Source organism: Thalassophryne amazonica, chromosome 7 (genome assembly GCF_902500255.1).
Source record: "Thalassophryne amazonica chromosome 7, fThaAma1.1, whole genome shotgun sequence".
Lineage (NCBI taxonomy): Eukaryota > Metazoa > Chordata > Actinopteri > Batrachoidiformes > Batrachoididae > Thalassophryne > Thalassophryne amazonica.
This window is the reverse complement of record NC_047109.1, coordinates 33,103,221-33,122,732: the sequence shown is the minus strand read 5'-3', so window position 1 is coordinate 33,122,732 and position 19,512 is coordinate 33,103,221. Positions and strand designations below refer to the sequence as shown.

Here is a 19,512-nt window from a genome sequence, read left to right as displayed (position 1 = left end):
ATCCGCTTAAAGGGGTGCTATAACAGCTTGTTTTGCGTTTTGTCCTATACCTCCCAAACCATACGTTATACATTCAAGTGCCCTTATATGGATGCATTCACTGGCTTCAGCTGAATCCTCCTAAGTTAGGCCACGCTCATTTGTGCCTGGATAGTTTTTTTCACAATTAGCCAAATATACAAAAGTGATATTTTCTGACACAACCCAGACCGTTACTCTGATCAACACCAAACTTTGCACACAGAGTCTACTGCACCTTCAAGGTCATGCTGCACAGTTTTTTAACATCCTAGTTAGCAAGACAACATAAAAGTACTCATGACTGTAAGTCTCTCCACACACATATGGTAATAATTAGTGATCGCTAATGAATTTTATTCCTCTCAGGCTGAGCGTTTGGTGCATTTTCGGAAAACATCTCACTCTGCAATTCTCTGCATTTTTCGGCATGTGACGCACATTTTAGAATGAGCAGAAACATCCTGATGACTGACAGACAGAGAGAAACGAACCTGCTCTGTCCGAAAACGAAGCGTCTGAGCTTTCATTCAAAAGTGATGGCTCGGATTTACAGACGGGACACAACACGCTTCACCCTGAAACTCTTAACTTTTTCAGAGTGTCAGATTTTGTAACCTAAAGTGTGGTGACATGCTGTTTGTGTGGATGCTGGTTTACTGAAGCTGTGGACACAGATGTGGGGACATCTGACACCATCTTTAACAGAATGCCTGGACACTACCTGAATTTGTACATTGGAAAAAGTCAGAATACATTATTTCTAGGACTATGTGCCACAATCTTCAGAGAACTAAAGGGAGCTGCTGACGACAATCTCGCTCACTTCTTTGATCATGTATGGTTTGCATTTGGAATTAAATCTGAGGACACTAATTGTTGAAGATTTGTAGGTGGAATTCTTTCCCATTCTTGCTTAATGTACGACTTCAGTTGTTCAGCAGGCTGGGGTCTCCGTTGTTGTATTTTGTGCTTCATAATGCGCCACACATTTTCAATGGTGACAGATCTGGACTGCTGGCAGGCCAGTCTTGTACCTGCACTTTTTTTACTACAAAACCACACTGTTGTAACGCATGCAGAATGTGGCTCGGCATTGTCTTGCTGAAATAAGCTGGGACGTCCCTGAAAAAGACGTTGCTTGGATGGCAGTATGTGTTGCTCCAATACCTTTCAGCATTGATGGTTCCATCACAGATGTGTAAGTTGCCCATGCCATCGGCACTAACACACCCCCATACCCTCACAGATGCTGACTTTTGAACTTTGCGCTGGTAACAATCTGGATGGTCTTTTATATCTTTTGTCCAGAGGACACAACATCCATGATTTCCAAAAACAATTTGAAATGGGGACTCATCAGACAAGCGCACACTTTTCCACTTTGCGTCTGTCCATTTCTAATGAGCTCGGGCGCAGAGAAGGTGGTGGCATTTCTGGATGTTGTTAATGTATGGCTTTCGATGTAGTGGTGAACTGTGTTAATTGACAATGGTTGGTTTTCAGCCTTGCCACGTACGTGTAGAAAGTTCTCCAGATTCTCTGTATCTTCTGATTATATTATGGACTGTAGATGATGGAATCCCTAAATTCCTTGAAATTGAACGTTGAGAAACATTATTCTTAAACTGTTGGACTATTTTTTTATGCAGTTGTTCACAAAGTGGTGATCCTCACCCCATCTTTGCTTGTGAACGGCTGAGCCTTTTGGGGATACTCCTTTTATACCCAATCATGACACTCACAGTTACTATCCTCAGTTCCCAAACACTTATTGAATGTTGTTAGAAGGAAAGGTGATGTAACACAGTGGTAAACATACCACTGTCCCAGCTTTTTTGAAACGTGTTGCAGGCATCCATTTCCAAATTAGCAAATATTTGCACAAAGCAATAAAGTGTATCAGTTTGAACATTAAATATCTTGTGTTTGTGGTGTATTCAAATGAATATAGGTTGGAGAGGATTTGCAAATCATTGTATTCTGTTTTTATTTACATTTTACACAATGTCCCAACTTCTTTGGACTTGGGGTTGGACTTTGAAAGCGTGTCAATTTGGAGCTGGAATGTGTGTGTGTGTGTGTGTGTGTGTGTGCGTGCGTGCGTGCGTGCGGAAATATGGCAAAAGTTTACTTAAAATACATGCACCAAATTGCATTAAATTCACTTTGTTGTCATTGTGGATCACATCTGAGTTGAATCTGACAATTTGGTGATAACCACATAAAGTGGGCATACTTCATTATGCAAATGACACAGACTGAGTACTGCAGATGCAATATTTGCTCTGAGAGTGCTCATGGAGAAGTGTAGAGAAGGCCAGAAAGGGTTGCACTGTTTGTTTGTAAACTGAATGGAAGCTTACGACAGTGAAAAGTTGTGGTGTTATATGAGGACGTCTGGTATAGCAGAGAAGTACATGAGGAAGGTGCAGGATATGTGCAAGGACAGTCGCCACAATGATTCTGGTGTGCTTCAGGTTCCTTGCTATAATCAAAATTCCTGAGGAAGTCTCTTTTTCTGGACACTTCAACTCAATCCATTGCCCAGTCACTTCTGACCTTTCTGTGTACCATTAAGAAAATATTTCTATCAGTGTTGTTGCTGTTTGGTAGAACACTTGGTTAAACAGATATAAAGGTAAATTACATTTTGAATATTGATAAATATAGACTGACAGACTGCATTACAGCAAAATTAACTGGATCCACAACACTTCATGCACATGATGGGAGCAAAGGCTGTGATTCAGTGTACATACTGGAAAAGTATGGATGTCTTAGTTAAATTTAGTCCTCTTGTAGGTAAAGTTGCCATGACAGCGCCATCGCCCATGTGGATCAGTGAGTCTGGCCCACATCCTGCAGCTGCATTGACATCAGACTGGGGCAATGGTTCATTAGCAGGACAGTGACCCCTAAGCACAGAACCAATATATCAAAGGAGTGGGATCAGGACAACTCTGTGAATGTCCTTGAGTGGCCCAGCCAGAGCCCAGAGCTGAATCTGATTCATCATCTCTGGAGAGATCTGAAAATGGCTGTGCACTGACACTCCCCATCCAACCTGATGGAGCTTGAGAGGTGCTGCAAAGAGGAATGGGCAAAACTGCCAAAAGATAGGTGCGCCAAGCTTGTGGCATCATATTCAAGAAGACTTGAGGCTGTAATAGCTGCCAAAGGTGCATCAACAAAGTATTGAGCAAAGGGTGTGAATACTTATGTATGCGTAATTTCTTTTTTTTTTTTTTTTTTTAATAAATTAAAAAAAAAATCATGTTGTTATGGGGTGTTGTGAGTAGAATTTTGAGGGTAAAAATGAATTTACTCCATTTTTGAATAAGCCTGTAACATAATAAAATTTGGAAAAGTTAAGCGCTGTGAATACTTTCCTGATGCACGGTACGTCAAAAAAGCAGCATATCTCCATGGAAATGTGATGTTATATGTAGCTCACGAACTCCACATGAGACAACAACAGGCACAAGTGCTGCTGAAGCAGTTACATAGAAAGGTGTTTTACGTCACCTCTGTGGATTGGGCACATTTTAAGCTGCACGACCGACTCACAAGTGGCGTCGTCCTGTGTGAAGGGAGCCTATGAGCCTCTTAAGAGCAAAAATAATTTGGACAAACCCCAAATCCACCTGGGTGATTCCTCACCACAGTGATGTTTATGTCAGCATGTTCTGACATTAATATGAGGACTAACACAGGGACATTCCCAAAGGTAAAAAAAAACAAAAAACCCTCATAGTAATTCAGATGACAAGAGACAGACAAAAATTCTGCACATTTTAATCAGAACAAAGGTGTGTGTGTGTGTGTGATTACACACCTCATGGGGACAGAGCTTTATTTGTGTCACATTTTCAAGACATGAAACAACACTCTTTTTTCCTGTTTTGACTGTTCAGTGTTTTTGATGCTATGATTTCAACAATGCATTGACAAAAAATGCAAATTCTTTAGTCTGCATGTTTCAGTCTTGTAATCATCATGGGGACTCTTATCAATAAGATTGCTAGATAAAATTTGTTGCATACAGTGATATATGCCATAAGTAAATTTAAGTGTGTAATCCTGGATTAACTGCAGTTAATTGTTTGTCTTTCTGTCTAATAGGGAAGTGAAGGAGAACAAGGAGATGCTGGAGCACCAGGCAAACCAGGACCAAAAGGCCTGCAGGGCCCACCTGTGTGTACAGACACCATGCAGTGTGTCATGCATATGTCATCACAATAGACATGGATCAGACTGACGACATACCACAACACTTGTATAGACACCAATATCCTGTTTGCTTTTCTCATAGGGGACCAAAGGTGAGACAGGAACTGATGGACAGAAGGTACGTTTGTCAATGAAATGTCAAGAACAGTTTAAAAACAAGCACAACATTCTTCTGCTGGTGTGAATAGATAGACACCTTTAGCAAGTTTTATTTTTGTATCTGTAAAACTGGTATTATTGGTATTAACAACAATTCTCATATTTAATTTGTCCACTAATTTATATCCTCTGAGAATGGAGGACTGTGGATATAAACTGCTGTAATTCCTAAATATTTCATGCAATATTTTTGTTAAACTCCTTGAATTAAAGTTGAAAGTTGACACGACAAGCTCAACTTGATTGTTTTCATTTCGGGTTGGAATAACTCATTAAAATCGCTCGCCAACTAAAAATCTAAACAATGGAACTCCAAATTGACTTAAATTTAAAAACACAACAACAAAACTACAGGCTACAAGCTAAAAACATGAAATAACTCAATAAATTACATGAAAACAATATTTGTGTTTCTGCTCGATACAGGATATGTGGTCAAAGCCCTGAAGTGAAGGTGGAACTGTGTTCATTACTGCTTGATCTTGTTACTCATTGGAACAATCTCTGCAGTGGAACCCTGTCTCTGTTTTTTGAGAGTTGTTCCGAAAACTCTGAATTACCCGACTAGTTGATGACTATAAGACAATTACTCAGTTTGTTGGATACCTGCTCATCACAGTCAACTATTATAACAAGTCACCACAAACCTAACTATGCTGTGGTGGTGAATGGTGGAAAAATGGCCACCGTCCAAATACTTATGGACCTGACAGTAATGATCTGTAGTTGTGGGAACACAGAGTGAATGCTTGGAACTCAAACTGTTGTTTAGCCTCATGGAAAACCTTAAGTGCATAAATGAATAAAAAGAAAGAAAGAGTGAACGAACAAAAGAAAGAAAGAGCCTAACAGAAAGAAAGAACAATAGAAAGAGAGTAAAAGAAAGAAAGAACGAACACCTGACTGAAAACAGAACCAAAAAAAGGAACCAGATAGGTGCTTGAACCTGTTCCAAATCATGTTTAATCAATCATACCAAATTAAATAAAGAACCAAAGCATAAACTGGCCTTTCCACCAGCAGATGTTCTTTTTTAAAAATTGTTTTTATCTCCTGCTGCTGGTATCACTTTCCTCTCGTATTACAAGCTCTCTGTTGTGTGTTTTCCCGGCAGGGTGCAGCAGGGAAGAAAGGCATTAAAGGAACTCAGGGACAAAAGGTAAGTGCACATGTAAACAAATGATGTAACCATCAATGCTACTTTATTTCCTCTTTCATCGCCTGCTGGGTTTTACCCACTCGTGTGTTTCATGTCATTTATTTTCCAGGGAAGTGTAGGCGGCCGTGGACAGAAAGGAGAGGTGGTGACTATTTTCAGTGTTATTTTTTACCGTGATGCCACAGAAACTCTCACACACGCACACACGCACACGCACACACGCACACACACACACACACACACACACACACATCTTATGTGGAAGATTGTTTATCAAACAAGATTAGTTTCATTGGAAAATATTAATGTCTGCTGCCTTCAGTATTCTTACGAGGAGTAGATGTTAAAGTAAGAATACTGAAGGAAGCAGAATTCATGTAATTTATTCTGCTTCCTTCAGATTAAATTTAACTTCTTAAACCCAAGAGTCCCCAGTATCACCAGTTATCCATCTTCATGATGAAGTGGTATAGAGGAGGATTTTCTTAAAAAGAAGACCTGAAAGTTTAGCTCCAAATTGCCAGAAGGTACATCTGAGATACAAGCCTGGATTTGATCTGTTTTGGTGAAAGAAAATTCTTCTCTGCTCTACTCCACTATGAAGCTAAGAGTAGTGATGCAAAATGCAAAGCCACGTAAGCCCGTAACTACTTCTGGGTTGTCTGGGTGTCTTGGTGGCTTTCCTCACTCTTCTCCTTCTTGCACAGTCACTCAGTTTTTGAGAACTGTCTACTCCATGCAGATTTACCATAAAGTTCCATACTGTTTGTATTTCTTTGTAATTAATGTAAATAAAGTCCAAGACATATTCAGTGGCAGCTTTACCATCAGAGAGCCTCGTCCACAAACTACCACAACAGACTCCAAGCTGTCAGTGATGTTAAAGGAGGCAGTACACAGTATTAAGAACAGGAGTATGTAAACTTTTGATCAGGGTCATTTGGGTAGTTTGTGTTGTCATTATGATTTCAAAAGAGTAAACACAGTTGTTTGACAACAAATGGCTTCACCCAACCACTAACCATGAGTGAAACAAAGTTTTTGTGTTATCATTCATATTCTCTGACAAATGGCCAAAAAAAAAAAAAAAACTTCTGCCAGGGTATGTAAACGTTTCAGCACAACTGTAAGTAATCATCCCCTATTGTATAATACATGTAAATAATCAGTTTAATTGCCAGTTTTCTTCAGACAAGTCAGGGGATGGATACATGAACAATTCCATGTCACTGAATATGTCTTGAACTTTATTTACGTCAATTATGAAGAAATACAAACAGTATGGCACAATGTGGTAAATCAGTGTGGAGTAGACAGTTCTCTAAACTGAGTGACTGTGCAAGAAGGAGAAGAGTGAGGAAAGCCACCAAGACACCCAGACAACCCAGCAGACATTACAGGCTTCTGTGGCTGTGATTGGAGAAATTGTGCATAGTGCAAGTTTTGCATTTTGTATCCCCAGTTATACAGCTTCATGATGAAGTGGTACAGAGGAGGATTTTCTTTCACCAAAACATTATATCTAGGCTTGCATCTAAGATGTACCTTCTGGCAAATTGTAGGTGAACTTTCAAGTGTTCTTTTTAATAAAATCCTCCTCTATCCCTCTTCATCATGAAGCTGTATAACTGGGGATACAAAATGCAAAACATGTACTATGCACAATTTCTCCAATCATAGCCACAGAAGCCTGTAACTTCTTTTGGGCTGTCTGGGTGTCTTGATGGCTTTCCTCACTCTTCTCCTTCTTGCACAGTCCCTCAGTTTTTGAGAACTGTGTACTCCACACAGATTTACCACAGAGTGTCATACTGTTTGTATTTCTTCATAACTGATAAAGTTCAAGACATATTCAGTGACTTGGAAATGTTCATGTATCCATCCCCTGACTTGTCTGAAGAAAACTGGCAATTAAATTATTTACGGGTATTATACCAAAGGGGCTGATTACTTATGCAACCCATCATCTTGGCTTTTATATTTTTAATTAATGAATGTCAAGTTGTAAAGATTTACTTTGAGTTTGAGTCTAAGGAAGATAATTTTAGAAATTTTTATATTGAGAAGCCTGATTTACTTTTTATATTTGAAATGCCATAAACAAATTTAAATGTGTGAAATATCAAGGGGCTGAATATTTTTGCCAGCCACTGTACATCCTAATACGCTGAGCTCCTTGAAAAATTTTGGGCATGCTGAAAATTTTCAACGCATATCATCGTGTAACTCATACGTCCCGCACATGCGGGACATAAGTTGTAGGTAAGTTATGCAATTGTTGGCACACGTTTCTTGTAATTTACTCGTAAGTCCAAATATGTCCATTAATGCCAGTGTTGCCACAGTTACTTTGAAAAAGTAATCCAATTACTGATTACTCTTTGAAAAAGTAACATAGTTACTTTACTGATTACTCAGTTTTAAAAGTAACAAAGTTAGATTACTAGTTACTTTATTAGTTACTTTCAGCAGCTGCTGACAACAACCCCCCCCCCCCGCCACCTCAACATGAAAATGATAACCCGTATTGACAATACTCACATAATAGTCACCCTTTTTGACTTCAATGAACATAAATACTTGTTTTGTAAAAAAATAAAATAAAGTCAGTCTTTCTTGACCTCATATTTAACTGTTCACAGCACTGTAACAGTAAAACTTGCAATTTCTAACCTACATTCAAGTATCAAGTATCAAGTAGACTTTATTAGCCCCCCAGGGGCAATTTGTGGTGCAGCCAGCAGTAGAACACATTCAGACATACATAAACATAACATGATCTAAAATATGGCATAAAAACTCACCATGAAAACTCACGACACAGTAAACATAATAACAATAATAAGAAAACCTAGTTAAAAACCACTCATGTGATAGTATTTAAAAATCCAATAACAGTGGGAATAAAAGAGTCCTTGTACCTATTGGTCTTACATTTCTTAGACATAAATCTACAACCAGATGGAAGCATTGTGAACTCAGGGTACAGGGGGTGACAGGAATCATCCAAGATCAATCTCACCTTCTTAATTAATCTGTTTTTATATATAGATGGTGGGTCATTTAAGGAAACATTGTTTATAAATGTAACTATTAAATTCTTTCTAACATTTTTATTCTCTCTACACATTTTAGTTGTGAACATTATTATTATGGGGGGCAAAGCTCTCGATTTACCAATCGATCTACATTCCGATCCTCACCTATGGTCATGAGATTTGGCTCATGACCGAAAGAACGAGATCGCGAGTACAAGCGGTCAAGATGAGTTTCCTCCGCAGGGTGGCTGGGCGCTCCCTTAGAGATAGGGTGAGGAGCTCGGTCACTCGGGAGGAGCTCGGAGTCGAGCCGCTGCTCCTCCATGTCGAAAGGAGTCAGTTGAGGTGGCTCAGGCATCTTTTCCAGATGCCCCCTGGACGCCTCGCTGGAGAGGTGTTCCGGGCACGTCCCATTGGGAGGAGGCCCTGGGGAAGACCCAGGACACGCTGGAGGGACTACATCTCTCGGCTGGCTTGGGAATGCTTTGGGGTTCCCCGGGGGAGCTGGGGGAGGTGTGTGTGGATCGGGAGGTCTGGGCGGCTTTGCTTGAGCTGCTGCCCCCGCGACGTGACTCCGGATAAAGCGGAAGAAAATGGATGGATGGATAGATGGATGGACATTATTATTATGACTAGTATTAGTAGTAGTAGTAAAAAAAAGGATTCAAAAGTGGACCTTTAATCTAGGAATGTTGTGGGGGGCCATGTCTCTCTGTCTGGATTTGCCCCTGCTTTGGCGTTTGACCAGGAAGAATGGATAACATTTATTTATGCAGACGACACGACCAGATTGATTTATGTCATGTCATCCTCAGATAGAGAGTTTAGGTACATTTAGAAGGGAAAAAAGTGTTAGCCGTTCAAGCATCACGGATCAGCTGTTTTTAACGAGGACACACAGAGCTGCACTCAGAGTTTTAAATAAAGGGAAAAAAGCATAAAAAAATGGTCGTCACCGCTCTTTGAGAGATGACAACTGTTTTTCAACTCAGAGCTTTTGCTGAAAACCACAGATGAAAAGCTCGCAGCTTTTCATCTGTGGTTTTAATGTTTAAAGTTTAATGCTGCGATCAACCAGCAATGCAAAAATAATGGTCACGCACATGGACTTGGAGAAGTAAATTTAATCTGATTACTGATTTGGAAAGATTAACATGTTAGATTACTCGTTACTGAAAAAACCATCAGATTAGAGTAACGCGTTACTAAATAATGTGTTACTGGCATCACTGAATGCTGTCCACTGATTGCCTGAAAACTGCAGTCCTCATGCAAACAGACCGTTTCATTCACACACACAGAGTAAATATTATCTGTTCACTTCAGTCCGATTGATCATTACAGACTGACAGACACATATCCACATAAAACTAATGAACTTGGAAAATGACGTCTGAAAATACTTTAGTTCCTTGTCATGCAACTAATGTAGTATTTTAAACCAAGTCCCTCTGTGGTTTTTCTGCTGCAGGTGCGTTTCTCGGAGGATGCCAGTGTTTCACACAGAAGCGCTGTGATAATTTAAACTTTTAAAGCACAGTCGCTGTCTGTGTGATCATCAGACAACCTGATCAATCAGGTGTGATCAGAGCCGAATGAGGTGCTGTGACTCTTTAAACTTTTAAAGTGCCATCGCTGTTGGTATGATTTGTTGGTGTGTGATCACCACAGCAACAGATCACACACACATTCAGGTCTGATCATATGTGATCGTGGTCGACTGGCGTTTTAAAAGTTTAAAATCATCACAGGACTGATTTAAAGTTTAAAATCATCACAGGACTGATTTAAAGTTTAAAATCATCACAGGACTGATTTAAAGTTTAAAATCATCACAGGACTGATTTAAAAGTTTAAATAATCATTATTCAGGACTGTGATGACCTGATCAGGTCCGATCAGTGGACCTGATCAGAAAGCAACCGGATGTTTATAAGTTTTGAGTCACAGCACTCCATTCATTCACGGCAGCATTTACCACAGCCATTCAACTCAACAGCATTCTGTACACAATGACAATGGTCCACCAAAATATAAAATGAAAATAAAAATTAAAATAATGTTAAATTACTCTGTTTCTGAGGTGCACCACACCATGCAGTACCGACCCAAACCACTGGGTGGAAATGGGGCTGTCGGCATACGCTGGTTAATCGTCAAGGTGTGACAGCTGCATTAATTTATTAGACGTGTGGCAGTGTGCGCCAGCGTTTTTAATATGGTCAGCATACGCAGACTAAATCGTCAAAGTGTGACAGGGCCTTAACCTGAATATTACTTGTTGATTGGCTGAGGGTTCCTTTGTGATCATTGCCACCTCGTTGTCACACAAGCTTGGCTGATTTTGAAGAGAAGATTACAACCCCAATTCCAATGAAGTACATGTGTAAAATGTAAATAAAAACAGAATACAATGATTTGCAATTCCTCTTCAACCTATATTCAATTGAATACACCACAAAGACAAGATATTTAATGTCCTAACTTATAAACTTTATTGTTTTTGTGCAAATATTTGCTCATTTTGAAATGATGCCTGCAAAATGTTTAAAAAAAACTGGGACAGTGATATGTTTACCACTGTGTTACATCACCTTTCCTTCTAACAACACTCAATAAGTGTTTGGGAACTGAGGACAATAATTTTTGAAGCTTTGTAGGTGGAATTCTTTCCCATTCTTGCTTGTAACACATGCAGAATGTGGCTTGGCATTGTCTTGCTGAAATAAGCAGAGATGTCCCTGAAAGACATTGCTTGGATGGCAGCATGTGTTGCTCCAAAACCTGGATGTACCTTTCAGCATTGATTGTTGTGTGGGCCGCTGAAGAGGAGGTACTGCTGGCCCACCACCACCAGAGGGCGCCCTGCCTGGAGTGCGGGCTCCAGGCACCAGAGGGCGCTGCCGCCTTATGGGAGTAGCCTGGGTGACAGCTGTCACCCATCACCAGACACAGCTGTTCCACTCAGCACAGAGGTATATCAGGAGGATGGCGTCTCCACCTCAGTGCCGAGATATCGCCTAAGACTGAGGTAATATTCTCTGCATTTATATTCTGAACAACCAGCTAAACTTGTTAAACCTTTTCAGGACTGTTGACTACTGATAGCTTCATTGCTTGGATAAGTACTCACCTTCCTGCTGTACTTTGACAAGAGGTGGAGGCGGCTTCTCCCCTCTCCGTTACTGGGTGCGGTCGCATCCACACCTGTGTGTTGTTGCTCTCTCCCGCCAGCAGTACCGGATCCGACGAGCGGAGGCAGTGGCCACCTGGGAATTCGGGACTTGGCGGTTCCAGTATTTCCAGGGTTCGGTGGCAGAGGAGATCTGGGTGGTTCCGGTTCGACTGAGACGGACGTCTCCTACCTTCGAGCCTGCCCACACGACACCAGCGGATTCGACCCCAAATTGTGATTGTTGTATTTATTGTGCTCGTTTCACAATAGTAAACCTTGTTATTTACCTTCTCCATTGTCCGTTCATTGCGCCCCCTGTTGTGGGTCCGTGTTCCTACACTTTCACAACAGGATATCTCGGCCAGCGTCATGGACCCCGAGGGGCGTCAACCGGCTGTTGAACGGCCAATGGAAGACCAAGGCGCGGCGGAGGCTTCGGGAGGGGTAATCGGTGAGTTGCAGCGGATCCTCACCGCTTTCACCTCTCGGATCGATTTAATGACCGAGCAGCACGTTCTCCTAAACCGCAGGGTGGAGGCTCTCGCCACACAAGTGGAGGCGCGCCCTTTGGGCGCCGCTGCGGCTCTCCCTCCCGAGGACCCTGCGCGCGAAAGTGACGTTCCACTGGTCGTTCAACGGTCCCTTCCTCCGTCCCCAGAAGCATACATAAGCCCTCCAGAGCCGTACGGAGGCTGTGTGGAGACGTGCGCGGACTTTCTGATGCAGTGTTCGCTCGTCTTCGCACAGCGTCCCGTGAGGTACGCGACTGATGCTAGCAAAGTAGCTTATGTGATAAATCTGCTTCGCGGGGAGGCACGCGCTTGGGCTACAGCGCTCTGGGAGCAGAACTCACGGCTCCTTCATACATACGATGGGTTTGTACGGGAGCTCAGAACGGTGTTCGATCATCCCAACAGAGGAGAGTCCGCTTCAACCGCACTACTGTCAATAAGACAGGGGCGTCGGAGCGCAGCTGCCTATGCAGTCGCCTTCCGCATCGCGGCGGCGAGATCCGGCTGGAATAGCACTGCCCTCCGCGCTGCCTTTGTAAACGGACTGTCACTGGTCCTAAAAGAGCACCTGGTGGCTAAGGACGAACCGCGGGATTTAGATGGGCTCATCGATCTAGTCATACGACTCGACAACCGGTTAGAAGAACGCCGTCGGGAACGAGGCGAAGGGCGTGGCCAGGCACGCGTCGTCCCTCTCCCTTCCGGGTCCGATCGAGCTCCGCCCTCCCCACGCTCCTCTGTTCCTGCGCTCCGTGCGCCTATGGCTCCCCCTGCTGACGAAGCGATGGACACGAGCAGGGCAACATTTAGGGCACCTGGAGCACAAAGGAGGCGGGCCCACGGAGCTTGTTATGTTTGTGGCTCGAGTGAGCATCTCGCAAACGACTGCCCCGAGCGGTTAAACTCCAACGCCCGCCCCTAGAGACTGGGCCAGGGGTGGGCCAAAATATTCACGTGGGACACACCCACATTGCTACACGACTCCCAGTCACGATCCTGTTTGAGGATTCAACCCTGAAGGCCCCAGCACTGGTGGACACGGGCTCTGAGGGGAATCTGCTTGACAGTAGATGGGCCAGGGAGATAGGGCTCCCTCTGGTGGCTCTTACCTCGCCTGTGCAGGTTCGGGCGCTAGATGGCTCCCTACTCCCACCAATCACACATAAGACACCTCCAGTAACTCTGGTGGTGTCAGGTAACCACCGGGAGGTGATCGAGTTCTTTGTGACTCAGGCCACCTCCCGTGTGGTTTTGGGGTTTCCATGGATGCTAAAGCACAATCCCCGGATCGATTGGCCGTCCGGGGTAGTGGTTCAGTGGAGCGAAACCTGCCATCGGGAGTGTCTAGGTTCCTCGGTTCCTCCCGGCTCCCAAGCTAAGGAGGAGGTCCGAGTCCCGCCCAATCTGAAGGCGGTGCCGGCGGAGTACCATGACCTCGCTGACGTGTTCAGCAAGGATCTGGCTCTCACGCTTCCTCCCCACCGCCCGTATGATTGTGCCATTGATTTGGTTCCAGGCAGTGAGTTTCCGTCCAGTAGGCTGTACAACCTCTCACGGCCGGAGCGTGAATCAATGGAGACCTACATCCGGGACTCATTAGCTGCCGGGTTGATCCGGAATTCCACTTCTCCGATGGGTGCTGGTTTTTTTTTTTGTGGGTAAAAAGGATGGCGGGCTTCGTCCATGCATTGATTATAGGGGGTTGAACGAAATCACGGTTCGCAATCGATACCCGTTGCCCCTGTTGGATTCGGTGTTCACCCCCTTGCATGGAGCCAATATCTTCACCAAACTTGATCTTAGGAATGCGTATCATTTGGTTCGGATCCGGAAGGGAGACGAATGGAAGACGGCATTTAACACCCCGTTGGGCCATTTTGAGTACCTGGTCATGCCGTTCGGTCTCACTAATGCTCCCGCGACCTTCCAAGCGTTGGTAAACGATGTCCTGCGGGACTTCCTGCACCGGTTCGTCTTCGTGTATCTGGACGATATACTCATCTTTTCCCCGGATCCTGAGACTCATGTCCGGCATGTCCGTCAGGTTCTGCAGCGGTTGTTGGAGAACCGCCTGTTTGTGAAGGGCGAGAAGTGTGAATTCCACCGCACTTCTTTGTCCTTTTTGGGGTTTATAATCTCCTCTAACTCCGTCGCCCCTGATCCGGCCAAGGTTGCGGCGGTGAGAGATTGGCCCCAACCTACAAGCCGTAGGAAGCTGCAACAGTTCCTCGGTTTTGCTAATTTCTACAGGAGGTTCATTAAGGGCTATAGTCAGGTAGTTAGCCCCCTGACAGCCCTGACCTCACCAAAAGTCCCCTTCACCTGGTCGGATCGGTGCGAAGCCGCGTTCAAGGAGTTGAAACGGCGCTTCTCGTCTGCACCAGTTCTGGTGCAGCCCGATCCTAGCCGCCAGTTAGTGGTTGAAGTGGATGCCTCGGACTCAGGGATAGGAGCGGTGCTCTCCCAGAGCGGGAAGACCGATAAGGTCCTTCACCCGTGTGCCTATTTTTCTCGCAGGTTGACCCCCGCTGAACGGAACTATGACGTCGGCAATCGGGAACTCCTTGCTGTGAAAGAGGCCCTCGAAGAGTGGAGACATCTGTTGGAGGGAACAGCCGTGCCATTCACGGTTTTCACTGACCATCGGAACCTGGAGTATATCAGGACCGCCAAGCGGCTGAACCCCAGGCAAGCCCGCTGGCCACTGTTCTTTGGCCGTTTTGACTTCCGGATTACCTACCGTCCCGGGACCAAGAATCAGAGGTCGGATGCATTGTCCCGGGTGCACGAAGACGAAGTCAAAACGGAACCGTCGGATCCCCCGGATCCCATCATCCCGGAGTCCGCTATCGTGGCCGCCCTCACCTGGGACGTGGAGAAGACCGTCCGGGAGGCCCTGACCCGTGTCCCGGACCCCGGAAACGGACCAAAGAACAGACTATACGTCCCACCAGAGGCTAGGGCTGCAGTCCTGGACTTCTGTCACGGTTCTAAGCTCTCCTGTCACCCAGGGGTGCGAAGGACCGTGACAGTCGTCCGGCAACGCTTCTGGTGGGCATCCCTGGAGGCCGACGTCCGGGACTACGTCCAGGCCTGTACCACCTGCGCCAGGGGCAAGGCCGACCACAGAAAGACCTCAGGGCAGCTACAGCCACTGCCCGTGCCTCATCGCCCCTGGTCCCACATCGGTCTGGACTTCGTCACGGGTCTCCCGCCGTCCCAGGGAAACACCATCGTCTTCACGATAGTGGACCGTTTCTCCAAGGCGGCCCACTTCGTGGCCCTCCCGAAGCTCCCAACGGCCCAGGAGACAGCGGACCTCCTGGTCCACCACGTCGTCCGTCTGCATGGCATACCATCAGACATCGTCTCCGATCGTGGCCCCCAGTTCACCTCACACGTCTGGAGGAGCTTCTGCCGGGAACTGGGGGCCACGGTCAGCCTCTCGTCTGGGTACCACCCCCAGACCAATGGGCAGGCAGAGCGGGCGAATCAGGAACTGGAGCAGACACTTCGCTGTGTGACAGCCGCGCACCCGACGGCCTGGAGTACCCACCTGGCCTGGATCGAGTACGCCCACAACAGCCAAGTGTCATCAGCCACCGGCCTCTCCCCGTTTGAGGTGTGCTTGGGGTATCAGCCCCCCTTGTTTCCGGTGGTTGAGGGAGAGGTCGGTGTGCCCTCGGTCCAGGCCCACCTACGGAAGTGCCATCGGGTGTGGCGTGCCGCCCGCTCTGCCTTGTTGCAGGCCCGGACGAGGGCGAAGAAACATGCAGACCGGCGGCGAGCCCCGGCCCCCAAGTATCGTCCTGGGCAGGAGGTCTGGTTGTCCACCAAGGACATTCCTCTACAGGTTGACTCACCGAAACTCCAAGAACGGTACATCGGACCGTATAAGATCCTCAAGGTCATCAACCCCGCCGCAGTGAGGCTCCAGCTTCCGGCCTCACTGCGGATCCATCCAGTTTTTCATGTTTCCCGGATCAAGCCCCTTCACACCTCACCCCTCTGCACCCCGGGTCCGGCGCCGCCTCCTGCCCGGATCATCGACGGAGCACCGGCTTGGACTGTCCGCCGGCTCCTTGATGTCCGTCGGATGGGCCGGGGTTTTCAGTATCTGGTGGACTGGGAGGGGTACGGACCCGAGGAGCGCTCCTGGGTGAAGAAGGGTTTCATCCTGGACCCGGCCCTCCTGGCCGACTTCTACCGTCGCCATCCGGACAAGCCCGGTCGTGCGCCAGGAGGCGCCCGTTGAGGGGGGGGGTCCTGTTGTGTGGGCCGCTGAAGAGGAGGTACTGCTGGCCCACCACCACCAGAGGGCGCCCTGCCTGGAGTGCGGGCTCCAGGCACCAGAGGGCGCTGCCGCCTTATGGGAGTAGCCTGGGTGACAGCTGTCACCCATCACCAGACACAGCTGTTCCACTCAGCACAGAGGTATATCAGGAGGATGGCGTCTCCACCTCAGTGCCGAGATATCGCCTAAGACTGAGGTAATATTCTCTGCATTTATATTCTGAACAACCAGCTAAACTTGTTAAACCTTTTCAGGACTGTTGACTACTGATAGCTTCATTGCTTGGATAAGTACTCACCTTCCTGCTGTACTTTGACAAGAGGTGGAGGCGGCTTCTCCCCTCTCCGTTACTGGGTGCGGTCGCATCCACACCTGTGTGTTGTTGCTCTCTCCCGCCAGCAGTACCGGATCCGACGAGCGGAGGCAGTGGCCACCTGGGAATTCGGGACTTGGCGGTTCCAGTATTTCCAGGGTTCGGTGGCAGAGGAGATCTGGGTGGTTCCGGTTCGACTGAGACGGACGTCTCCTACCTTCGAGCCTGCCCACACGACACCAGCGGATTCGACCCCAAATTGTGATTGTTGTATTTATTGTGCTCGTTTCACAATAGTAAACCTTGTTATTTACCTTCTCCATTGTCCGTTCATTGCGCCCCCTGTTGTGGGTCCGTGTTCCTACACTTTCACAACATTGATGGTGCCATCACAGATGTGTAAGTTACCCATCCCATGGGCATGAACACACCCCTATACCACCACAGATGCTGGCTTTTGAACTTTGTGCTGGTAACAGTCTGGTTGGTCTTCTTCCTCTTTTGTCTGGAGGACACGACGTCCATGATTTCCAAAAACAATTTGAAATATGGACTCATCAGACCACAGCACACTTTTCCACTTTGCATCTGTCCATTTCAAATGAGCTCGGGCTCAGAGAAGGCACCGACGTTTCTGGATGTTGTTGATGTATGACTTTCGCTTTGCATGGTAGAGTTTTAACTTGCACTTGTAGATGTAGAGACCAACTGTGTTAACTGACAATGATTTTCTGAAGTGTTCCTGAGCCCGCGCGGTAAGATCCTTTACACAATGTCAGTTTTTAATGCAGTGTCGTCTGAGGGATCGAAGGTCATGGGCATTCAATGTTGGTTTTTGGCCTTGCTGCTGACGTGTAGAAAGTTCTCCAGATTCTTTGAATCTTCTGATTATATTATGGTCTGTAGATGATGGGATCCTTAAATTCCTTGCAATTGAACATTGAGAAACATTGTTCTTAAACTGTTGGATTATTTTTTCACGCAGTAAAAAATCCTACCCCGGACTGTTGAACAGCTGAAGTCATAAATCAAGCAAGAATGGGAAAGAATTCCACCTACAGAGCTTCAACATTTAGTGTCCTCAGTTCCCAAATGCTTATTGAGTGTTGTTAGAAGGAAAGGTGATGTAACACAGTGGTAAACATACCACTGTCCCAGCTTTTTTGAAACGTGCTGCAGCCATTCATTTCAAAATGAGCAAATATTTGCACAAAACAATAAAGTTTAATGTCTTTCTTTGTGGAGTATTCAATTGAATATAGGTTGAAGAGAATTTGCAAATCATTGTATTCTGTTTTTATTTACATTTTACACAATGTCCCAACTTCATTAGAATTGGGGTTGTATATTGGCCATAAGAAAAGCAAGAATTCATAATCAAAAACCAAATAATTTCAAATAAAAACAATGCAAATGCTTGCTGTTATCTTTGAAGAAGAGAGATAGCTGTTTCGTAACTGGGTCACCATTTCCTGTAGACTGCAGTGCACTCTGCGTAGTTGTGTCCCAATTCATTAGCTGTGTACGTCAGAGGTTGCACCCAGTGAAGAACTGGTTGCAGAGAGGCTGAATGGAACATTCCAAAAAGAGACGGTCCAGCCCACAGAGCATTTAGCGATGGGGTCATCAGCTTTCACCAGCCCTACTCCCTGTCACCTGCCAAGTTTGACAACTGCTAGTGCAGTTGACGTAACCTGTAGTTCAGTAATCACTTTTCAGTACTTATTTATACTTTACTGATCAACTTTACTTATTTAGTGTGCTTGGTTTCAGTGCATGAGGTCCCATGTCAAACCTCACCCCTGCCACATTTCTCCATGTAATGTAGTGTTGCTTCAGGAAGGGCATCCGGTGTAAAACGTGTGCCAATTCAACATGTAGATCCACTTCGGTTCTGCTGTGGTGACCCCAAATGAAATACAAGGGAGCAGCCAAAGGAACTTGCACATATGGAACCTGACATTGTCCTTTTTTATTTTCTTTTATTTATTTTTTTTTAATTTGCCAACCATTTTGTCTTGGAAAAAATGGTGCAATGATTCATGAATCCATCAAAATTCATCGTGTGAACATTCTCAAACTTAAAAGTAATTTTCCAAAAGTACTGGAAAAGTGTTGTGATGGACTGGTGCCCCATTCAGGGGAAGTCTCATACCAATGGCACCAATGGACTTCAGAGCCTATACAGGACCTATTTATTGCAGCTTAAGATGCTCCTAGATATGATCAGTAATTAAGGGCCCCTTCATACATAGTACGAAGTTTGGACGAAGTGCACACTTAGTGCGCATGACACAGGAATCATGCAAACACAGGAATCGTGTATAATGTCGTCCCTGTCTCTAACGCCTCGTACACCTGTTGCTACAACTATTTGCACACACAAGCGCCTGAAAGACAAAGTGTGCGCTGTGTGAACACATCGCTCCCTCTCGCGGCAGGTGTCGGCCAAATTCCAGGTGACACGCACAAACACCTAACACCACTCGCGTGGCACTTAGAAAATGTGTGGCTAGTCGCACTTTTGGCACGACAACAGACTGCAGACAATCACTGTCTTACTGAGAGTGAAATTTGTCTAATTTGTCTCTCGGCAATTCCACACGGCTGT

At 45.5% G+C, this 19,512-nt stretch overlaps 1 protein-coding gene across 1 annotated transcript in view; it reads left to right on the top strand.

Moving 5' to 3' along the window:
- Nucleotides 1–19,512, top strand: part of zgc:113232 (uncharacterized protein LOC541546 homolog) — a 96,988-nt gene that overhangs the window by 57,278 nt on the left and 20,198 nt on the right. Inside the window, exons 15-18 of the mRNA XM_034173983.1 lie at nucleotides 4,144–4,215; nucleotides 4,334–4,369; nucleotides 5,525–5,569; nucleotides 5,679–5,711. Coding sequence (XP_034029874.1) covers nucleotides 4,144–4,215; nucleotides 4,334–4,369; nucleotides 5,525–5,569; nucleotides 5,679–5,711 — 186 coding nt within the window. The remainder of the gene's footprint in view (nucleotides 1–4,143; nucleotides 4,216–4,333; nucleotides 4,370–5,524; nucleotides 5,570–5,678; nucleotides 5,712–19,512) is intronic.